General features: G+C 37.8%; 1 protein-coding gene across 5 annotated transcripts in view; it reads left to right on the top strand.

Annotated features, from left to right (window-relative positions):
- Nucleotides 1–23,331, top strand: part of WWP2 (WW domain containing E3 ubiquitin protein ligase 2) — a 1,859,587-nt gene that overhangs the window by 1,503,517 nt on the left and 332,739 nt on the right. For all 5 annotated transcript variants that reach the window (XM_044081781.1, XM_044081779.1, XM_044081780.1 and 2 more), the window contains 2 exons: nt 9,525–9,603; nt 15,853–15,924. In XM_044081781.1, the coding sequence (XP_043937716.1) occupies nt 9,525–9,603; nt 15,853–15,924 (151 nt within the window). The remainder of the gene's footprint in view (nt 1–9,524; nt 9,604–15,852; nt 15,925–23,331) is intronic.

Below are 23,331 nucleotides of genomic sequence, written 5' to 3'. Positions count from 1 at the left end.
AGCCAGGCCAGTTTCTCTGTGACTACCAGCAGTCGTTTCCAGCCAGGCCAGTTTCTCTGTGACTATCAGCCTCTTCCAAGTCTTACCCCTCTATCTCTTTGTCTTTCTCTCTCTTTTCATCTTGGGCAAGGATTACTCAGGATTCTTGGGTTCTTTCCATTATCCAACAGGGATATTTCATGACTTGGAAACCAATTGAATTTGATTCCAGAAGTAAGAGTTACTTTCACAAGGCACAACTCAACAGGTGTCAATGTCAGAGAGGCATAGGTTTTTACTCACAAATGTGTCTTGTCCCCAGTAAAGATGGTCCTTGGAGACTAGTTCTGGATCATTCCACTTAAACACTTACCTAAAAGTGCCATCTTTTTGCATGCTGTCTTTACAGACTGTTTCCCCTGATTACCCTTCAGTCTTACATGGCCTCTGTAGACATCAGAGATGTATATCTTCACATCCCCATCCATCCTCTCTACAGGAAATTTGTAAGTTTATCTGTGGCTTCTTTGCACTTTCAGTTCTCTACCTTGCCTTTTGGGCTTTCAGCTGCCTCAAGGGTATTCACAAAGTGATTGTCTCCTGTGATTGTTTTCCTAAGGGTCAGGGGGTATTCAGGTATATCCATACCTAGAAGATCTTCTTTTTCTGGTACCTCTATCAGAACAGCTGACTCAGAATCTGCAGTTTGCATCCTTTTCCTACAAAGTCTAGGGTTCACCATAAATTTCAAAAAATTTTCCCTGCAAACTTCACAAGACCTCATCTTTCTAGGATGCATGTTCAGAACAGACCTTATGATGGCTTTTCTTCCAGCAGACAACATTCAGTCCCTCACTTCCTTCTTCAAAAACATTCTGCCTCTCTCCTCCATTATAGTCAGGGAGTTTCTGAGACTTCTAGGTTTCATAGCATCCACAATACTCATGTTACCTCTTGCAAAACTTCACATGAGGAAATTTCAGTGGTACCTAAAATCAGTTTGAACGTAGCATGCTCACCCTCTGGAGTTTGTGATCCCTCTTTTCTCATGCCTAAAACCTGAGCTTCTTTGGTAGATTCAACAGCTTGCTCTGAATCCTCTACATCTGCCCCAGCCTACTCAACAGTTGTTCACGGATACCTCAGACACAGGTTGGGGGCAACACTTGCATCAAAGATGGTGCAGGGCCTTTAGTCTCTTTCTCAAAGGAAGAAGCATATCACCGTCAAGGAAATGAGGTATCGTATTCTAGCTCTACAGGCCTTTCATCCTCTCCTTCAACCAGGTCCTCTGAAAGTGTTATGGACAACACCACAGTTCTCTGGTATGTCAACAAGGAGGGGCAGATGAAGTCTTACCTTCTTTGCAGGTTAGCTGTCATGGCATGGGATTTGGCAGTTCAGTACAAAGTGACTCTTCAAGTGGTTTATATCCCATCCACTCAAAGTATTGTGGCAGACACATTAAGCAGGTCCATGACTCAATCCCACAAATGGATGCTTCACAGAGATGTGTTTCTGGACTTAGCCACTGGTGGGGTGGTACTCTTCTGGATCAGTTTGCCTCTCCTCTAAACAGAGAGCTTCCTCTTTTTTTTTTTTTTTTTTTTTGTCAGACTCCCACATCCTGTGGCTTGGAAGATGGACGCCCTAGTCTTTTCATGGAAGGGAATGTCTTTTTATGCATTCTCCCCACTTTCCTCTCATTCAGAAAGTCTTGCTGCATATTCAACAGGACAAACCAAATATTTTGTTGGTATCTCCCTTTTGGCCAACACAGCATTGGTTCCCTCTTCTGCATTTAGCCAAGGACAATCATCACAAGTTACCTCACAGAGTGGACCTGCTCACAGAAAACAAGGGATTGCTGCTGCTTCCACATTTGTCAACCCTACAACTGACCCTGTGGGTGATCGACTTTTGATTCCTTTCAGGCACCTTTTTGCAGAGGACGTGTGTCGGGTTCTACAAGAGGCCAGGAAACCCAATACTAGAAAATCTTACTTATCCAAATGGAAGAGGTTTTCAGTCTGGTGTCTCTCACAAAATCTGGACCCACTTTTAGTGGATGTTCCAGTGGTTCTTTATTTCTTGTGTGAGTTACTTAACAGTGGTTTGGCTTACTCATCAGTGAAAGTTTACTCGTAAGCTATTTCTGCATGTCTGCCATTATCTCCACCTTTGGCTTCCAGATTGGAAGTAAAACTTTTTCTTAAAGGCGTCCTTCATATTAAACCTCCCAGGAAACCAGTTCCACCTCATTGGGATTTGAATTATTATTATTATTTAGAGAAGCTTACTGTGGCCCCTTTTGAACCTGTATCCTCAGCTTCTTTAAAGTTTTGTACTTGGAAAACAGTTCTTCTGTTAGCTTTAACCTCTGCTAGGAGAGTTTCTGAGATTCATGCTTTGATTGCTTCTGCACCTTTCTTGGTTTCCACAAGGATAGGATCTCTTTACTTACCATTCCTCCTTCTGTGCCCAAGGTGGTGAATGTGTTGTCTCTTAATCAGCCTATTCAGTTTTCCACTTTCTTTCCTTCTCCTCAGTCCTCCAGTGGAAGTATCTTACACATCTTAGATGTGCATATCCAAGTAAAATCTGAGTTGTCTTAAGACTAAGGCTATTAGAAAGTCTGATCAGCTATTTGTTTCTTTCTATCCAAGGGCTCTGGGTTTGCCGGTCTCTAAACAGACAATGTCTTGGATTTCTAAGACAATTTTGTTTTCTTATGATTTCCATGGTAAGACTCTTTCTGCTCCTGTTAAGGCTCACTTCATTAGGTCTGTGGCTTCCTCAGGTGAATTCTTTAGAGGCCTGGGTACTAACTATGTTTTAAAGGCTACTACATGGTCTTCTGGGCATACTTTTACCAAACATTACATGCTGGACAGTTTTTCTAGATCTAGCACAGGGTTTGCTAGAGCCATTCTCCATGGCTTTGTTGAACGCTCTTCTGTTCAAAGCTCCTGTGCTCCTTCATCCTCCCGGGGTTCCTAATAAGCTTTGGCATTCTCCCACATGTAAAGAATACTGCAACATTGAATAGGGCATATAATAGTTGTGTAAAGTCTTACCACAACCATAGATGTCTTTCTCTTTTATGTTGTACCATTCTGTCCCTCCCTCCTTCCCCCTTATGTCTTGTTTCTTTCCTTGATGGCATTTTATTGCTCCTTAGGTCTGGTGTTCCTTCTGGGGCATTACAGTTCTGAGAATTGTATGTGCGGGCGTCCTTTCATGGTTGACATTGTCAGCACATTTTACGATGTCCTAGGTTTCTTGCAGTAGCTAAAAACTGTTGTATTTTGGCAGGACATTGGCTCACTTGGGCTGAGGACTTCCCACATGTAAAGAATACTGCAACATAGAAGAGAAGGACATCTATGGTTATGGTAATATTTTGCACAACTATTCTTTCCTTTTGTAAAGTGACTTAAAACAAGTGTCCCTGCAACTGATTTCTGTAGCACTGCTGGTTACTGGTCACTGTTCTTTCAACAGATTGGAGTCCATTTACTATGATTCTTCGTTCTGTTACCTAGACCAATCATAGTCTGTGCTTCCACCCTAGGATCTGTTAGTCTAATTTTGCTTATTAACTGTTTGTGTTAGATGCCATACTGAAGTCTGTGCAGGCCATGACCTCACCCATATTTCTGAACCAATTCCCTAGTTATCCAGACAAAAAAAAAAACTATTAAATGTTCTTCTAAACATATGGAAGAAAATGCAATAAACAATATTCTACCCAGTTTACCCCTTAACCATGGGCTAAAATCAACATTAACTGGGTTTCTTCCTTCCATTGTTCATATTCAGAAAGGCTAATCTAGAGGAAATATGGCATCAGTTTTGGATCATGGACATCACATTGGTTACATTAAACAGCCATATACCCATGTCAGTTATTAACCGCAAAACTGCACCACTGTGTTGGAAGGAAGCTACCAGTTTGACACAAGGCTGAAGAGTCCAGCAGACTGATTAATTATGGATCCAGCTTCATACTGAGTCCTTTTGCCAGATTCTGAAAAAATTGTGCTTGTAAACTGCTTTCTGACTTCCTGAAGCCTTATGGCCTCGTTAATAACTCCCATTGTGTTTTTTTTCAAAGCATTGCTCTGGCATAACCATTGTTAAAATGAACATCCTACTCTTGAGCTTCTTTGGTAAGCAGTGGTATGCTAGGCCTGTCTGATCAGCCCAAGCTTTTCAGTATTCATAGGTACAGCCTGTTCCTCAGCATACTCTTGTCCTCAAGTCTTAATGACCACTGTCTTTGGATCAAGCACTACATTCAAAAGAGACTGCAAAATAAAAGGTAGAAGACCCCCTGTTGGCTTCTTTATAATCTTTGGTCCCATAAAACTATGTCCTTCTGCTGCTATCAGTCACTTTTACCTAAAGGCATTAGACAGCTGCGCAGCAGTCCATCTCATCCTGCAATCTGTCAATAACCATTCATAGAAGTATTTTGGTTAATTAAAAAATTGTTAATTGTGTAATTCTTTAAAATACAAAGGATTGTACAGGCTGTGTATTTTAGGAATTTACAAAGGACTATACAAGCTGTAAATGTTTTAATAAGCTTTTATGTCCAGGGAAGAAGTCCATAAGAAAAAAATTAAATAAATCAATTTCAGATGGGTAAAAATTTTAAGAAGAGTTCTTTAATCACAGGCTTCCTTTGCTATCTATGCTTTTTGGCCAAATCATCAGCGCAGACATGTTTTCATGTAGCAAAGCCAATGTCACATGTCATATAGCATTTGTTTGTAAGCAATGTATGGGATTAGAAGTAGAATCTCTGTCATTGTCTGCTCTTAAACATACTGAGGCACTCTGAATTCATAGTTTATGGAATTAAAAGTTACTTTTCATGAGTAACTCTTTGTACAAAGGAAATTTCACATACCGTTGTATGAGTGATTTGTTCCACTGCACTATACAAGCCTTGAGATTTCTCACTTCTTCGATACATTATAAAATTTCATTTCTAATGCTTTTCCTTAAGTACATAGTTCGGGTTGAAAATGCTGGAGATGGTGACTGATGAAAACTCAGTGTAATAGAAGATAGAATGGGAGAAGAGCAGTTTAGATTCAGATCAGTATGCAGCACAACCAACTTAATGTTTGCGGTGAGTCAGATAGTTGAGAAAACACTAAAGATGAGGAAGAATTCCAACCGGGCATTCCAAGACTTGGAGAAAACGTGACATGGTCATGAGAAACCTGATTTGTACAGTCATGTAATAGTTCAAAGTCCTGGAAATATTGGTAGACTTAGTCCAATGGCACAAGTATGAACAGTGTTTGGACTCTCAAGAGTGGATCTCTGTGTGAGTGGGAGTGCATCAAAGTTCAGCTCTGAGCCCACTGCTTTTCATACTGATGATGTACTACATTAGCAAATAGGTTGGAGGGAAAAGATCAACAAAATTGCTGTAATGCTCAACAAAATCTAAAAGATTTAGGATTTTTGCCTGGAAATGTTTACATAGATATTTTTATACCCCAAGTAGACTCCAGAGAATTTTTCCTCAGGCAAGCAATAAATGTTGGAGGATTGAAGGGAAAGAAAGAGGTAACTGGGAAAATATTTTCTGGGAGTATGGTGAGTTGGCGGACTTTAAGGATTCCGTGTGGGATGCACTATCAGAGATGCTAGGTGGGCAGATTGGTGTGACGAGGGTGATGATTTTTCTGAGCTGTGATACAGAATCGGAATTGCCTAGACATGGTAAAGCCATGCTGTTTCGAATAATGGTGGCTGCCAAAAAAGCAATTAGTAGAAAGTGGAAATCTAAATCTAAACCAACTATACTGGAAGTAGTGAATATAGTAACAGAGATAAAACAACTGGAATTGAGATCTTTAGAAAAGGGTAGGAGCAAACTACATAGGAAAAAATGGGAGTTGTGGGAACAATGCATATAAGGGAGGAATGAGGTCTAAAAGGCGGCAGGACTAAAATGAGCTATGTAATATTTGCATGAGAAAGATTGGGTAGATTATAAGTGATGTATAATGTTTGCAGCTGGAGGTGTGTCATTATGGTTTGTGATGTAAAATGCTTGAGACTAGGATTGTGTAGATGTGGTTTGTTTTCATTTATATAAATGTATGATTGCCTGTGTAGTAAGTGATGGTTTAATAAAGATGTTTCTTGTTAAAAAAACGCAGGAATTGAATAATTTGTGCAATATTGCTTAGGTTATATGATACATAGCAATATGTGTGAAATATGTTTATGTTAATACAGTTTGATTACATTTATATGAATGTAAATTTGCCTGTGTCATAAGTGATAATTCAATAAAGTTGTTTGGAAAAAAAAAGATGCTGTAATGTTGTATGCACACGGTGTGACTTTGAACAAGAACTTTAAGAAGTGGAAGGCACACGGGATGAGCCTGAGGATAGATAAGACCGTTGTCATGGTAGCAAGTGAGGGAAATCAGAAGAAGGTGAAAAGTGAGAGAAGGAAAATAGTGGCACAGATTAGCAATTTCAGTATCTGGGAGGGATGACTGAGAAGAGAAACCGGAATGTGGAGGTCAAAACTAGAATCAGAGGAGCTGCAGCCAACTGGCACAGAATGTCAGGGGTAGTATGTGACAAACGAATTCCAAAGAAAAGTACAGTGTGCAAAAAAGGGGAGCACTCAGTACTGTTGTATGTTACAGAAACCCCAACAGTGAAGGCAGAGTAGTTGAAGAAGATAGAGGTGAAGGAGATGGCGTGCCTGAGATGGGGGTGGTATTATGCACACTGTAGGACAAAGAAATTAGGACATTACAGCAGATGCTCTAGTAGCTGCAATTGCAGAGAAGGTTAAAGAGAACAGATTACAATGGTTCAAGCACATATGCAGGAAACCAGAACCCATTCTGGTGAAGATGATTTGGGACAAGTAAGAAGATGAGAAGAAATGAGGGAGTCCAGCAAAGAGATGGATGGACTAGATTGAGAGTAGGCCTGACTGTCAAAGAAGGTAGGAGACTGGACTGAACTGAGAGAAATGGGAACAGCTGAAGAGACAACCTGACTCCTTATCAAAAATGGGAATAGGAGGGGTGGGTTGGTTATGAGTTGTTCTTGTAGGAATTAATTGGGGAGAGAAGTTTATTTGGTTTGGCAGCATATGTCTTGAACATTTTAGAAAATGTTCAGAAAGCTCGAAAAAGTGCACATTATCTGTCCAAAGTAGATGCAACAAACTCAATCTAATCTGGATCATATATACTATTTATATATGTGGCAGACAGTGGATGGAATTCACAGTAGTGCTGTGCAAAAAAAATGCAGCTCATTTTGCTGATACAGAGCAAACTGAGCTTCTTTGATTTATTGCGATTCAAATTCAAGCACACATGGCATGATGCTGGATCACATTAAAATAATGTGAATGACTATGAATCACTCAGGTTAGTCAGGCTTCCTACCATGCTGCACGAGTAGAAAAGAAAGAAGGGTAGTCAGTGCAGCTAGGAAGGTAGTGCTATAGTTTCTTTCAACCAGAACAATGCTGACTTGAGTGCTATTTGAGGCCTGAGGCCCACAAATTATAATTGATCAACTCATTGTGATCTGCTGTGGCTGAATTATTTCTTTACTTCTCCTGATATGCCCTTTAGTATCAAATGAGCTGTCTCAAATAACATCTTAGCTACTGTAGAGTCACTTTAATCAAAGCCAGAATTGTTGTCTATTCACATGCCTCTAGGTTCTTTAGGGCAATGCCTGTTTATGTGGGTTGATTTTATTCTGTTTAGTATTAGGTGAGCTAGCCCAAACCCATTCTTAACCCCTGAGGAAAATATTTAGATTCTTACAACAGTGCCCGTTTTGAATGCAGAGCCATCAGTTTTATAACTGAAGTGCAAAATATTCTCTCTAAAGTGTATTATAGTAAGTTTCTCAATGTAAAGCGGGAAACTTTTAAAAGAGAACAATAAAAGTTCAATGCCTGAAGCAAACACACCCCCATAGGTATTATCTGCAAATTTTATCACACATGAGGCTTCACTTTTAGCTCTGAAAAACAAGGTATTAAATGGTACAAAGTCCAGTACTGAGCTCTGTGCTGCCTCTCTGCTCGCTAATACTTTGAGGATATTCCTTCACTTTGGTTTTCGGGGTTCTGGTAAGTAGTTTCCGATCTATTTGATTGTTCTGCAGTTATTTTTTGATCTCTTAGGTTCTCCAGTATAGCTGTATGTAGAATTGTGCAGTATGATTTTCCTAGAGCCATATACACTGTGTGAGGTGTCAGACCTTCATCCACAACAGTAGATGTCTATCTCTCTCTCTTGAGTTCTTTCCTTTCTTTCATTCATTCTTTCTTTAGACCACTTATCCATACCATTTTCAGGCACAGACTGGAGGTACAGAAGATGAAAGGAAACAGTAACAGCGGATACAGTCACAGAAATTAATTGCAAAGAAAAATTTGACATGTAAGCAGGATTTACACAGTTGTCTTTAACAAAGTAGAACATGAATCACAGTTTTCGCACCGATACTGTTTTTTTTTACAAAATATATACAGTGGTATTTGTATTTAATGTTGTTCAAAGAATACTACCAAGTTTGGAGAAGATGATTTTTCTTCACTAACCCATCTTAATCTTGATCTTGGATAAAGAGGTTTGCCATTTCTTTCTGTAACCAGTCCATGTTTACTCTTTCTATTACTTTACAAATTATGCCTTTTGAAAAGATTAGACATTAATTTCCTGTACCCAGTGTAAATGCTTCTTTTGTGATTGGGAAATACATGGTCTGTCATCACCCATTAGTCAGTAACAAAGTGATGATAAGTATGAGGGTTTCTTAGATGATGTACTGGCACAAGAATAGGACATCTGCCTGCACCCCAGTGACGTGGGTTCGAATTGTGTATCAGAGGCCTAATGGGGTAGGGAGCAGGATCAAGGTGCTACAAATCAAAACCTTCTGTTTCAGGTGAAATGAAGTGTTATATTCTATTGCAAGATTACCTCACTGATGTAAGCCAGAAGCTGTTTCTGAGCAGACATGCCAGTGTAGAAGTGAGAGGCTGCATGTGCAATTTGTTTAACTACACATGAAGTATTTGTGAATTTTAACTTCCCATTATATGTGTGGCTAATGGATTCTAGTATACAAGTCAGCAGTTGTCATCCTTAAACTTATATGACAGACTAGATGACCTCCATGCTGTTTCTTTCAACCCCTTCATTATGACAAGCTCCCCAAGGGGAAACCTTGCTTAACTGTGTTACACTGAGAAGCTATAGCAAAGGAGTGAATTGGGTGATTTGAGAAACCTCAGCCAGTCTGTGATTTAAAGTCATACTAGAGAAAAGGTCAAAATGTAATTTAAAAAAAAAAAAAAGTAAATGCCAGTCACTTCTATTTCCACCACTGCTACACAAAGAAGGCAGTATTTTTTCATAATTTTTTGTATGAAAATTAATTACCCATGAGTCATCATGTTATTGGAGTTTTTATGTTTGTTAACTGATGCAGTGTCTTCATACTTCTTTAATGTTGTAGGACAAAACATGGAGGGTCTCCCGGAGCCTATGACCGAAGTTTCCGTTGGAAGTATCAGCAGTTCCGTTTCCTCTGTCATGTAAGTGGCATATTGAATGGTAACTTGTATTGAACCTTTGTTTTTTTTTTTTTTAAACTTGGCATTGTTTGTTACATATTTGATGCATGTCTGGGCTTCACTTTTTCACTTTTTCACTTTTTCATTCCCAAGTTAGCAACTGATCCCTCCCCGTGACAAAAATTCTTTGCCTCTGATTTATTGGTGAAGTCTTCTCAAGGCTTGAGACTTGCTTATTGCAAGACACTAATCCATAAAGAATGTACTGTTGTGTGCCCCATACTGCAAATACATGTATCATGGTGCCTTGGCCAAATTTCTGTGGTCAGAATGAGTACCACCATGGCTCTCATAATAAAAGGAAGCCACTGGTTTAGTGAGGCTAATCTAATCAGCAAACATTAAAAAATATATACTTGCACATTTGTTTAAGGTCTGTGTGTATGGGGCTAGAGGAATATTATTGAAAGTGATTCTCTGATATCTCACGACAAAATGCTGGAAAGTACCTTACATAGTGTGATATGGATTCTTCCAGAAGGTGATAAAAGCCAAACAAAAGTAAGGCTGTGTGCCTTTACCAAGTCTTCTTGGGGGGTAAGTTTCTGGAAAATACAAATTTTAGTAGGAAACCCCTAAGTTACCTCATCCTTTGAATAAAGACAAAATAACTAGACTTGCAATTATAATCAAACTGCATCCTTTGCTCTTTCCTCAAGATGTGTTCGTTACTGCCTCTGTGACTGAATATTCTACAATGTCCATGTAGAAGGAGGATCAGATAAAAGCATCTAAGCTTTTTGCAGAAAACATTATAACACAGATATGTTGTATTCAACATTATATGATGTAAGAGCAAGCTGCGTACATACTGTTGCTTTTGAAAGGGGTGTATTTTAAGACCACAGCCTTTAGAACTGTGAACTAGAAATATACCAAGCACGTAGAATGGACTTAACAGTTAATTGTCACACTTGCAAGCAATAAACCTACATTGCAATTATTTTTTATTAATTTATTTATTAGTGAAATAAACTCACTAGATGCAAGTGCTTTTACAAGTATGACCCATGTACACTGTCTGATTAAGCGAGTTGTTAAGAGTTGTGCTGTATGCAGGCAGAAAATGAAGAAATCAAATACAAGACTACAAGCAAGCTTTATACCAGCCTATAGGCTTGCTATATTGGAAAATGTACAGCATTCCTGGACCAAACAGAAAAAGCAGCAAATTGTATGGTCCTTCCCCATAAAAGGAACCCCCTTCTTAGAACTTTACTAGTTTCTCTTAATCAGGTAGCCTCGATGCATTTCACATTTGTTTTCAAATTTGTAGTGCCTTGTAGTAGTGTAAGTGGTGGAGTCAAAAAAGTGATTGTAGTTCAATATATCCTGTACAGTGGATAACAATAGGATATTCTTCCTGAGAGTACTGTCCTGCAGTGATTCTTAGCTTTCTAGCATTTGCAGCCCCACAGTGAATGACTTGGCATCACCATGCCAGGTTAGGAAGATGCACTTGGATCATTGTTTCCCAATTCTGTGTAGGTTTTTGAACATCTCAGATAATTGCCCTAATGTGCTTAATTTGTAAAGTTCTGATGTTGACTGTATAGAAAATAGATACTTTTCAAGTGCTGCTGTGGCAACTAGATTATCAGACAGGGCCCAAGCAGAGTTGCCTCTTCTGCCTTAGGAGGCAGCATGATGTTGAAGCTTACAGCAGATGTCAGAGTTTGAGTAGCTACTCACTGTAAGAGAGAAAGATGTTCAAGGCCTATTTAATTGCTCACAGGGCAGCTGGCAGCTGTAATTGAAGACAAGAAGTGCTAGGGGAATGTTAGGAGGGGACCTCATGCAGTCCCTTCTAGGAACTCAAGAAGAGAAAGAAGGTAAGAGAACAAAATATCAGACTATGCCAAAGCTTTATTCTTTAAACCCACACTTCATTGACCTCCAAGTCCTTTGTAGGATTTAAATTTCAGTTTTCATCCAATCATCTGCTGATAGCCTAAAAAAAGAGTAGAGGCGTAACGCTTGTTATTGGGAGTATGACTCAAAGTTGAGCAGCACCCATCCAACAAAGAAATACATAATAAGTCATTCCTGCAGAGTAGGCTTTGAGATCTTTAACATGGTTCTGAAATGTTAATCTACCTGCCTTCCACCCACCCAACCAAAGCTGAAGATTTGCCAGACTGGGTTAGAGTTTGCTGTAGACCCTCCTGTTCTTGCCTAGTGCTTGGTGACTGTCATTAGGTAAGATTTGTGGACTGTTGGATGCTTAGTGGCCATGATTAATTGTGGTAAGGAAGTGCATTATCTATCAAGTATCAGGGACGTGTACAAGACTCTCCCACCGCTTCTGTCTCTGGCCAACTTTTGCTATGCTGGTCAGCCTTGCAGTATGCTAACTTTAGTAGATTTTACCCCTGCCCTGCTGAAGTCCTCCTGAGCTGCAGATTCTAAGGCAATTGATATCTCGGTCTCAAGTCAGGGATAGTGATTCCTCTCCATCCACCAGATGACCCTTTTTTTGAGAACCCTCTACTTTAGACTGGCATGTATGCCTTTTCTTTCTCCCCAGAAGAGGTTCAGCCAGTACCTTGGAAAGAAGCAAAATCAGCCTTGGTTATTTCCACTGAAGTAGTTATCTGAAAGATGTGACTGCAGATGTGACTTCTGCAACATCTGTACTGAGCTGCTGGTCTTCCAACCTCCAACAAGGCAATCATTTTTGCAAGCCCTTGATGAATGGGATGTCATGCTTTGTTAGTATCTTAAGGTAAACTTTTTTTTTCTTTTACTCATCAGAGGGCTGTTAAACCCCAGCACTTGGTCATTTAGGATAGATTTGAAAGCTTTACACAAGTTTAGAAAGAAGGTGCTGTCCTCTAACTCTGAGTCCAAGAGTGCTTGCTTATTTTCTCATTCATCTACCTTCTAATCGTGTCTTCTAGTCAGATTCTGGTGAAGCTTACTGGGTTTCCTGTTACTGGAGTTGTATCTCTGAAAAGATATATATTTTTGCTTCCTCAGCTGGGCTTCCACATACCCCTTCCACCTTTAGCAGTTGCACATCTGCAAGGAATGGCATGGTTAAGGTTCTTCTTTCAGGGTGAAATTTCCCGGGCTATTAAGACTGCCCATTCTGAAGGAGGTCCTCATGGGCGACCTCTTTCAAGAGCTAACTGAGGAGATCTAAAAGAGAAGAAGCTTTGTCAGCTGATGAAGGTTATGCACATTATGCAGGCCTCGTATCCTTGGCCTGGCTAGACTATCCCACCAAGAGTTGGGATTTTCTTGCAGGTAGAAGAAACCTCCCAGGCATCCAACAATTATATCTAATCTTTTGACCTCTGCTAAATCCCCTTAAGTGCAGACTTCATTAATATACTTGAAATTCATTTCTTGGAAAATATTATTTGTCTTAGTCATCACAGCTACCAGGTGTATATCAGTGCTTCAAGCCCTTGTGTATAGAGAACCATGTTTATTTTTCTGTTAGGCGCTAGCCTGTCTTGGGGCAGAACTTTTCTATTTTCCCAAAGTTTTTGTAGATACGAACTGTTACTGGTAATCAAAGATCCCTTCCGACAACTGTACGACAGATAAATGATATCCAATACAGAAGAAATCACCACGAATAAATACCTCCGCTTGTAGCATAAAAACGTGTTTTATTACAAAATGAAATGAGCGCTTTCGCATAGAAAAAACTATGCTTCTTCAGATTTAATTACATACAGAAGGAACACTTATTTTATATAAAAAATTCTAACAGCATCGCTGGTTCCTTACGTTACATATTGGTTTTTCTTAGGTGTTTATTTATTATTATATTGACTTATATTAACATTTTTTTAATGGAGAATTTTAAAAATGTTTTAAAAATGTTTGGTGTTTTTTGTCACTCGTTCCCCCAGACTCCTCAGTCTATATAATGTTTATTTATATGGGTTTATTTTCCTCTTTTTAACATATATTTTTTAACAAAATTCAGCTGAGGATGTTTGCTATGATTCTTAATGCACTTTTTCACGCATTTTTATATATATTTATATGATGCGTAAACGGAACTTTATTGAAGCAATTTACAATGTTTAGGTTGGTTAGTTAAAAGAATTTCTATTACCATCAGTTAAAATGAACAGTTTAGGCATAGGCTCTTATTAGTCATATTTATTACATCAGAGCAACATCAGACTTTCAAAAAGTATGTTTTTTACGATGGGCTCTGTTTATGAGTTTTTGAGCTTTTGAATAATGGATAATATATATACGCTCCCTACGCCTACATATAGGGAGCTTGCGCAATGTTTCTGTCACAGTTGTACAGTTGTTTCTTTGCGTGGCTCAAGATAAAATAAGTTATTTCTGCCACCTTTACTGAATTTATTGTTTTATGTCTTAAGTTACATTTTGTTTTATGTTTCAAGTTATATGTTGTATATAGAACATAAGTATCTTACATTTTAGATCGCTAGGAGCACTTTAAGCTGTTGCTTGAGGAATTGTTTAATTAATTAATTGTTTAATTGATTTGTGGATTGTTTGAAAGGCCCGCCAAATTTTATATATAAAATAAGTGTTCCTTCTGTATGTAATTAAATCTGTAGAAGCATAGTTTTTTCTATGCGAAAGCGCTCATTTAATTTTGTAATAAAACACGTTTTTATGCTACAAGCGGAGGTATTTATTCGTGGTGATTTCTTCTGTATTGGATATCATTTATTTTCCCAAAGTGTTTTGAAGGTAACACTCAACTTATTTGTCTACTTTACTTCTTTCCTTCCATAGGGGCCCTTGATAGGTATTTTAAATCATGTTTTACTTGAGGTATGTGCACAGTTTCAGGAAGACATACAAATTATTGCTCTCTATTGTTGCAGGTATGAAATAGCTGCCAGTTGTTAGGCAGACTTCTCTAAATAAATTGTCAAATGTATTTTCTGTCGTCATGCAGCCAGTGAGCTATTGTCCATTATAGCTGAAGATCATTCATTCAAGAATCATGGTTCTTCTGGTACTTGCTTCCAGAAAATGTCCGTTGCAGACATAAGTGCTTTGTTTGTTTAATCTACACTATGTACATGTAACGGATGCCACTTCCTTGATGTGTACTTCGGGGGGGGGGGGGCTCAAGTCTCCTTTGGCATCTGTCTGCTTTAATAGCATGAATTTGAGATTTTTCTTCATTTGGCCTGTCTGGTATCTGCCTGTCTTGCATAATTTACTTTTGTGAGTATTAATTGGACTCTACTCAGCTGTTAGCCATTGCAGAGAGTCCCTTGAATAGTATAAAGCAGGTATGTCAGGTATTTGCAACCAGTTTCTTGATAACTAGTTTAGTGATATCAACAGCAGTGATAAAATGTGGCAGTGAATGGGTTCAAGCAGTAAAAAGTTTCTGTTTTTTTTTTCACCCCCATCATGGGACGCTGTTCCCTGCTGTCTTAGACTTAATGTAACTAAATCAGAAGTTGCTGCATGTTGGGGAAGTTAAATCCTTGATCACAGAAACTTTAGTTAAAAATGCTGTTTCTATCATTAAAGAAATAGAAAGATTTCATTTTTGATTCTGTAAGAATCATGGATTAATTAGCCTAACGATGGTCTTTGACTGTCATATTATCATACCTTCGCAGATGAATCTTAGGAGACCCTTCTTCACAGATTGTTTACTGTATTGCTGTACATTTTTTGGATAAGTATTGTGTGTTTATAGTTTTTGTAATCTTTTTTGTTACACGTGTAGTTAGCTCATATTCTATGAGGTAAAAAGAGGAGGGCATGAGGATAACTCAGTGTAGTAATGCCAAGGCCTGTACCAATGAGATGAAGAGGGCTAAGAAAATTGGCATGATAGTGCTCTCAGGAAGGAGAGCCCAGTTGTTACTTATCTGCAGAGAGTCTTTTAAAGGATCGTCTGTTGTGGTGAATACCCTAACATCTGCGGTTTCCACCAAAACTCATCTATCAAAGACAAGTAAGTACAGTCGGTAAAATATCTGTAACCAGCTTTGTACATCTGAATTTCTTTTAACATGTTAAGACAAAAATAACTAGTTAACTTATGTGCATCTCTCGATCCTTTTGTAGAAACATTATAAAGGACTTTCTTTTTTAGCAGTCTGTACCCATTCACTTTGACACCTTACTGATCTTGAATCCAGTTTGTCTAAATTATAAGAAGTCATATGGACAGTACTAAAACATGTGTATCTCCCCTTTCTGATGTTTGATTAATTTATTTGTATTTTTATACAGTCTAATGCTTTACCAAGCCATGTGAAGATCAGTGTTTCCAGGCAAACTTTATTTGAAGACTCTTTTCAGCAGGTAAGGTGGGGCCTGTGCTAGTTCTTCCTAAATTTTATTTTGAGTTTATATTTCACACTCACATCATTTTTTGCATCTCTAATGGAAACAGAACTTCAGGCCATAAGAAGAGAATGTTGGTATATGAAGAATGTGTAATTAAGTTCTTTGCACGGACATCCACAGTGCAATGATACATAATACCATAATTCTAGCAGAAGTTATAGTGTAGAAATATTTAGTGTTTACAAATCACATGGCTTTAATTAAAAGGTAGCTTTTAATAGCTGGCAGCTTATACCTTGTCAAGTAGTTATTCACTTGTATTAAACTAGCAGAATTCCATCAATACAGAAAACAAAACAACTAGAAGCAAATTGCCAGCACTTGTCTTCTCCAAAAACCAACTCATGGAGCAAACAGCTGTAGACTTAACTGTTTATTGCAAACAACAAAATAAAACAAGATGAGTGCTTTCATCAGACACCTTATGAAAACTGACTTCATCAGAACCTCCTAACGAAAGCGCTCAACTTGTTTTATTTTATGTGGTTGCAATAAACAGTTTAGTCGACAGCTGTTTGCTTCGTGAGTTTATTTTCGGAGAAGACTAGTGCTGGCAATTTGCTTCTAGTTATTCACTTATATTTTAATTGTAAAAGGAGTTCTTTAACTTTCTACAAGTCAGGTTTGTAGAACTGTTCCCCCTGATACAGTCAGCAGCTGTTGAGTTGTTCACCCCTCCATGCATGCATACTTATAGTCATGTAATCACTTTCACTGCCTTCATTCATTCATAACAACTCAACGGTTGCAAATGCTGATCACAGATTCATCAGTGAACTCTCCCATACTTAAAAATATACACAATTCATTCATCCCTACATTTCTACAATCCAAATAACTCATTCATTCATTTTAACAATTGTAGTACCATCCTACCAAGATGGTTAAACTTAATTACAGTCTTTAAAAGTTTCACTGCTGCAGATAACTAGAACCATGCCGGTTCAGGATAACAACATTACTTTGTTTGAAAGTGTATCATCTATCAGCGTGGTTTGCCACTTTGTGTTACCAAGGATGCTGAAGTGTAGAAAAATAATGCAACACTGTTGAATATTGTGAGATGTCAATTAAGAAAGTGTGTCTGAATTAACGTTGAATGTATTTATTTATATATGCTGCTTACCTGTAACCAACAGCAGCTAGTGAAGGTAGATTTGCTATCTTGGTAGAATGACTATTGATCCTTCCAAACTCACCTTGATGACTTCTAATGGGAAACTTGAGAATTACTTTTTGTTGGGAATTTGTCAAAAACTATGTTCTTTATCAGAGTATTGGATAGTGAGTTTATTTAGAAGATAATGCAATATAGCAATAACCCACGCCTGGGTGTGGGTAATGCTGGATTTACCCATGGTTGGCGTGGTTTACCAAACAAAGACAACCGTGGGTAAATCCAGCATTACCCACACCCAGAAGTGGGTTATTGCTATTATACCATGGTGTTAGTTTGTTTTGTATTATGTTTGTATTGTTGTTATTTATGTTTTTGTTTGCTTTTTTTGTATTCTTCCACTTTTTGTGAGATAAAATAGTCCACACTTTCAGTTTGTGTTTATTGTTTATTTCTGTTTTAATTTAAATACGTTATTTTTTAGTTTTTCAGGAAATGTTAGGAAAGGGCTAGGTGGTGCTTGGTATAATATAGTTTAGGCAGTGTAGAAGTTTATAACGTGTAGTTATGTTTTAGTAGTTATAGGTATGTTGAAATGTGGTGTAGTTTTAATTTGTATTAATTTTTTAAAATATGTACTTTTACTATTTGGTCACTAGATGGTGGTGTTGTATGCGCTTTTATTAGATGTATGCTGATGTGGACGTTCGGTATGGTGTGTGTTTTGACTTTACGAGGGATGTGTGGTGTGTTTTTAGTATGTACATTTTTGGAGTTGTCTGTGTATAGGTATTGTAGGGAATATAGGTAAGTGAATGGTTTTATGAGAATGCTTGGTTTTATTGTGTTATAAGTGGTGGTTATGTAGTGTGTGTATGATGTATTTGCGACTGCATGACTTTTTATTTTTTTAGTGTTCGAGGTGAGGGAATGAGGAGTGTAGTATGGAAATTGGTTAGTTTTCTGTGTTTTCGTTAAATTGTTGTGTGTTTTGGGTATTAGATTTACTTTACTTTACTGTTTATTTGCTGTCGCCGCATGATATTTAGCGACCGGACTTTTTGCGTTGTTTCTTGTAGGATTTACTATGTGCACGCTGGTTGGATTAGCCAATCAGCATGCACGTTTGTCGGGTTTGCGGTGTTCGCATGGTATAATATGTTATTTTACTCAGTGAATAGACCATAACCTCCACCAGTGCTTACATCTCTGATAAATCAGTGGCTATATGTTATGGTATTTGCATTTCCCTGTTACAGAGTAGAACATTTTTATATTGTTTAAACTTTGGTCACATTATGTGAAATTTGAGTACATTAGCTAACCAAAATTGTTAGTGAAGTAAATGTTTACACAGAAGAACTCCAAATGTGATGGCAGACTCAGCTAGCAAGTGGTATGCCTGGAATGAAATTGATTTATAAATCCTAGCAAGAATGCATCAAAATGACTTTTTGGAAGGTTAATGCTTTATGGAGGGAGTGGTTGATTGTATGAGATGCATCTTGTGGCTGAGTTATTTGTATGTGATTTGTCTTAAGTTTGAGAAACCTGCAACTAAACTTAGCAAGTATATTTTTAGCCATATGGTCATTATTAAAGTTGACAGCAGGTATGAGCTGGTCTGCTCGTTCAGATTTTGGGTATCTGCCCATCTGTGATTATCACAACCCAGTTTTGAGGAAAGGGTCAGTAAGTATTGTGTATTATGTGGGTTTTCTATTCATTGCATGGTTTGAGAATTTTCTGTTGCATGAATTTAAAGTAGACGTGGGTACATAGAGCAGTATTTTGTCTGCAGATACTTTTAAAACATTTGACCACAAAGGTATTGAAGAAGTGGCTATAAAAAGTGTACACATCCCTGTTAAAATGCCAGGTTTTTGTGATATAAAAAATGAGACCACAATAAATCATTTAAAAACTATTCCCACCTTTAATGTGACCTATAACTTGTACAATTCAATTGAAAAACAAATCTGTTAGGGGAAACAAAAATAAAAAACATAGAATAAGCTGGTTGCATATGTGTGCACACCCTTAAGCTAATACTTTGTTGAAGCACCTTTTGATTTAATTAACACATTCATTCTTCCTGGGTAGGAGTCTTATCAGCATGGCACATCTTGACTTGGCAATATTTGCCCACTCTTCCTTGCAAAAGCATTCCAAATCTGTCAGATTGTGAGGGCATCTCTTGTGCACAGTCCTCTTCAGGTCACCCCACAGCTTTTCTATTGGATTTAGTTCTGTGCTCTGGTTGGGCCATATCAAAACTTTAATTTTCTTCTGGTGAAGCCATTCTTTTGTTGATTTGGATGCATGCTTGGGGTCATTATCATGTTGAAAGGTGAAATTCCTCTTCATCTTCAGCTTTCTAGTAGATGCCTGAAGGTTTTGGCCTGCTTCCTTGCCACTAAATCAAATGCTTAACATGCAGAAGATCTGATTATGTTGATTAGGGAAAGCCAGCCTTCCCCTGCCAAGAGAAAAAGATACCTGTCCCCAGCAGCTTTAACTGACCAAGAGTCCGACGACTCTGAGGTTTCTGATTATGAAAAAAGTTTTTTACGCAAACAAAACTAGTAAACTCAACAAATAACAGCTTGCAAAGTCAAAATGAAATGTTTACTGTAATAAAACAATTATACAACGCTTTAAGCACAATAATAAACGAACGCTTTTCATTTGTACTAAAACAAACTTCCTCAGAAGACCTTGTAATTTAAAATTCCAGCAAATTTAAATTGGTTTTCTGTTCTTTTGTATTGAAATATTTGTTTTATATGCTTATATAAACACTTACACAATACGGTTTATGCAAATATATAACATATCATATATTTTATTATAAATATATTGTTTGTATAATATATGACATAATTGTCTCTTGTTAATTTAAAGTGTTTCATAAGTTGAGTGGTTTTATTTTCACGTACAGCAACTTTAAATTTTACAGTTATGGTATTGGTTCTGTGATGTCAGCAGAACAGAAAACCAATTTAAATTTGCGGGATTTTTAAATTACATGGTCTTCTGAGGAAGTTTGTTTTAGTACAAACGAAAAGCGTTCATTTATTATTGTGCTTAAAGCGTTGTATAATTGTTTTATTACAGTAAACATTTCATTTTGACTTTGACTTTGCAAGCTGTTATTTGTTGAGTTTACTAGTTTCTGATTATGAAGACATGCCTTTATCTGCTTATGAGGATTCAGGTGCAGAGGAATCCATTCCCTCTGCTTCCCCTCCAAAGGATTTTTCTTTTGGTGAAACCCTTCATACTTTAAGAGAGCATTTCCACTGGGAATGCCAGGATTATCCTCAGTCCAAAAAGGTTAGCGTTGTCACCTCACAGTAAGAGGGTTTGATTCTCGACTGGAGAGCCTTCTGTGTGGAGTCTGCATGTCCTCCCTGCGGTCAAGTGAGTTTTAAAGACATGCAGGTAGGTGTGTGCATGTGCGTGCATATGTGTGTGTGTGTGTGTGTGTGTGTGTGTGTGTGTGTGTGTGTGTGTGTGTGTGACGTTTGGGCACCAGGCTGGCAACTCGACACAGTAAAAACTTCACTGCCAATCAATATGCAGACTGAAGATCCAGTGTGGTGACACCTAACTTTGAAAACCCAAAAAACATTGCTTTTACTTTAAAATATAGATGTTTTGTATAGCAGCTTGTTTCAAAGTTACATTTTCTCCATAATCAATTATTACTTGTTCAAGTACAGTACCCCACAAACCTAATGGGTTATTCTGATAGTATAAACTAAAATGTAATGCAATAGGGCTCTCCCTTTTTAGTTTTTTGATATCCCTAACATGTTTCTTTAATCTTAATTTAAAAGCTCTTTTGCTCTGCCTTATGTAAAACAAATTAAAGGGACACCTAAGAGCATAGATAATTATTTCTGTATTACAGGTATAGCCGAGCCACTAGAGGTTTTTATTGTGATTTATTAAATTGTTTTGAGAAGTTTTGTAGTCAGTTTGGTTGTTTTTTAATGTTACCTACTCTACTGAAGTATGACCTGATAGTGAAATACAGACTATACAATGAGGTACACATAGGTATGCTAAGCAGTGTGTATTTCACAGAGAAACTTGACAAATTGCTAAAAAAAGGAAATAAATATAAGATTTTAAGTAATACCAGATTCGCCTTTAATAGAAGATAAGGTAAAGTAATTTCAGAGATAAACTGATACTGGTTTAGAAGTGATCTTTCTGAAAGACATTACAGTGAAAGGAGGGCTTGGGCAAAAAATTATCAGTAAGTAAAGATTTTATTTCTTAGTTTTCTTTAAAGGAATGCTTAATTGCATCTAGGGTTTAAGGCTGAAAGCTGATAAAATAATAGTTCCAAGGCAATGAAGAAGACAAATGTTTGAGAGAATACTTTAATCATATTTGAAAAGAGTAAAGTGCAAAGAAAGAACAATAGAGTTCATGTCTTTGCCATGAATGTTGACCAGATTGAACAGGTAGGGCAGAATTTTCCACCTATAGTGCATAGTATAACAGCAGCCCTGAGGAAATTTAAGCTGATGTGCTTTGTGCTTATTGTGATAGAGAAGAATATCTTTATCCATGGAGATCATTGAGCACAAGTTTGTTTCAGTTCTGAGAAACAATGAGTCTCATATTTGTGAATTATTATTCCAAGTTCTCTGAAGTAGTCATGTAAATGACACAAGTGCAAATGTGATTGTATCTCGCAACAGGAAATACCTGATGTCATGTCTGACAATGATATACAATAAAACTCAAGAAATTAGAAGAGCTGTGCATGAGTGGGAGCTTAGGTGTACTAGATGCTTTATACCTGTCCTCATTCTAACTGGCAAACGGAAAGAAGCATACAAGCAGTGAAGAGTCTCCTGAGAATGAACTGTATTAAATACTGTGAGGATTCTCATCCCACATGTATGAAAAACAAAAGTATTCTTCTTCGGGAACTCAGTCTCTCACCAGCTTAGTTTTTAATTGATGGAATGTTGAAAAGCAAATCACTTACTCCAACAATGTTATTGATGCCTGAAAATGAATGCAAAGTAATAAAAATGATGAAAAGAAATTAGAAATACTTTGCAAATACTTTGGCAGTTGCTGTAGGAAACTATGATATGTTCAGGTTGGAGACAGAGGACAAAACACAGAGGAAAGTTTGCAGTGGTTGGTAAAGCTACTGACCCATAGCCGGCCTTAGGTATAGGCCAGCTAGGTGACCACCTAGGGCACCGCTCTAGCAGGGGTACTTTTCCAGTAATCTGGCTGGTGTAGGTAGACCAGGATGGGGCACCAGGTGGTGTGGGGGGTGCTGTGGAGCCCTTTTGCCTAGGGCACCAGTTGACCAAAGGCTGTCCCTGACCACAGATGATATGTTGTTTGCAGAGGAGATGGAAAGCTGTATAAAAGGAATGGCAGGTAACATTTGCGGAAGACAGATAAGTCAAAGCTGAATTTCCAAGAGGAAAACAACCAGAAGTGTCACAACCAGTACTGGCACAAGAAAATAAGGACTTTGAGAAGTATGATAGATATGATATATTGTCTCAAAGGAATGCTGAAGTACTACAAAAACTGTCCCAAAAGTAAAAGCAAAAATCCTTTATAATTAGTCCTGTTAAATTCTTTAGGTATGGAAGCAAAAGAAAAAAAAAACAGATAGATATATGGATTGTTTAAGATTTAAACAGTAAACAGTTGTGCGGACACACACACACACACACACACACACACACACACACACACACCTCACCTAATGCAGAAAGTTTTTGTACATACAAAGGTTTTGGCAGTACAACTAAAACCTACTTATCTGCCGCACAGCAACTAGGTCCCTTTGACAACTGCAACCTATGACAACCTGCGCACTCAAAAGTCAGTGCATTCAACTCTTTCACCACTCACAAAATATTTTCGAAGAAAAACACATTCAGCAACCTAAAGCAGACCTGGGGTGTATTTATCTTTAAATGCTACTAAATTAGTTGCAGCATAATTGCATGTCATGTAGTACACTTGATTTTTAAAGAGGTGTTTGAAGTGAAAGCGTACAAAGTTTAGGTCATGCTTTGTGTCTCCATCTTATTTACTGACCATACAGGCACTATATCCAATAGCTTCAGAGTTCCCTGACAAAGTGTGAACATTGATAATTTAAATGCTAGTTATAGATGGACAAGTTGTAGTCCTGGATGAGGGTGGCAAGTTTAGTTTTCATAATGGCTTTTTCCTCTCTTCCTCCT

Source organism: Protopterus annectens, chromosome 8.part1, assembly GCF_019279795.1.
Source record: "Protopterus annectens isolate FY-2018-M chromosome 8.part1, PAN1.0, whole genome shotgun sequence".
NCBI lineage: Eukaryota > Metazoa > Chordata > Ceratodontiformes > Protopteridae > Protopterus > Protopterus annectens.
Note: the sequence above shows the minus strand (reverse complement) of the source record. Positions and strands in the feature narration are given on the sequence as shown.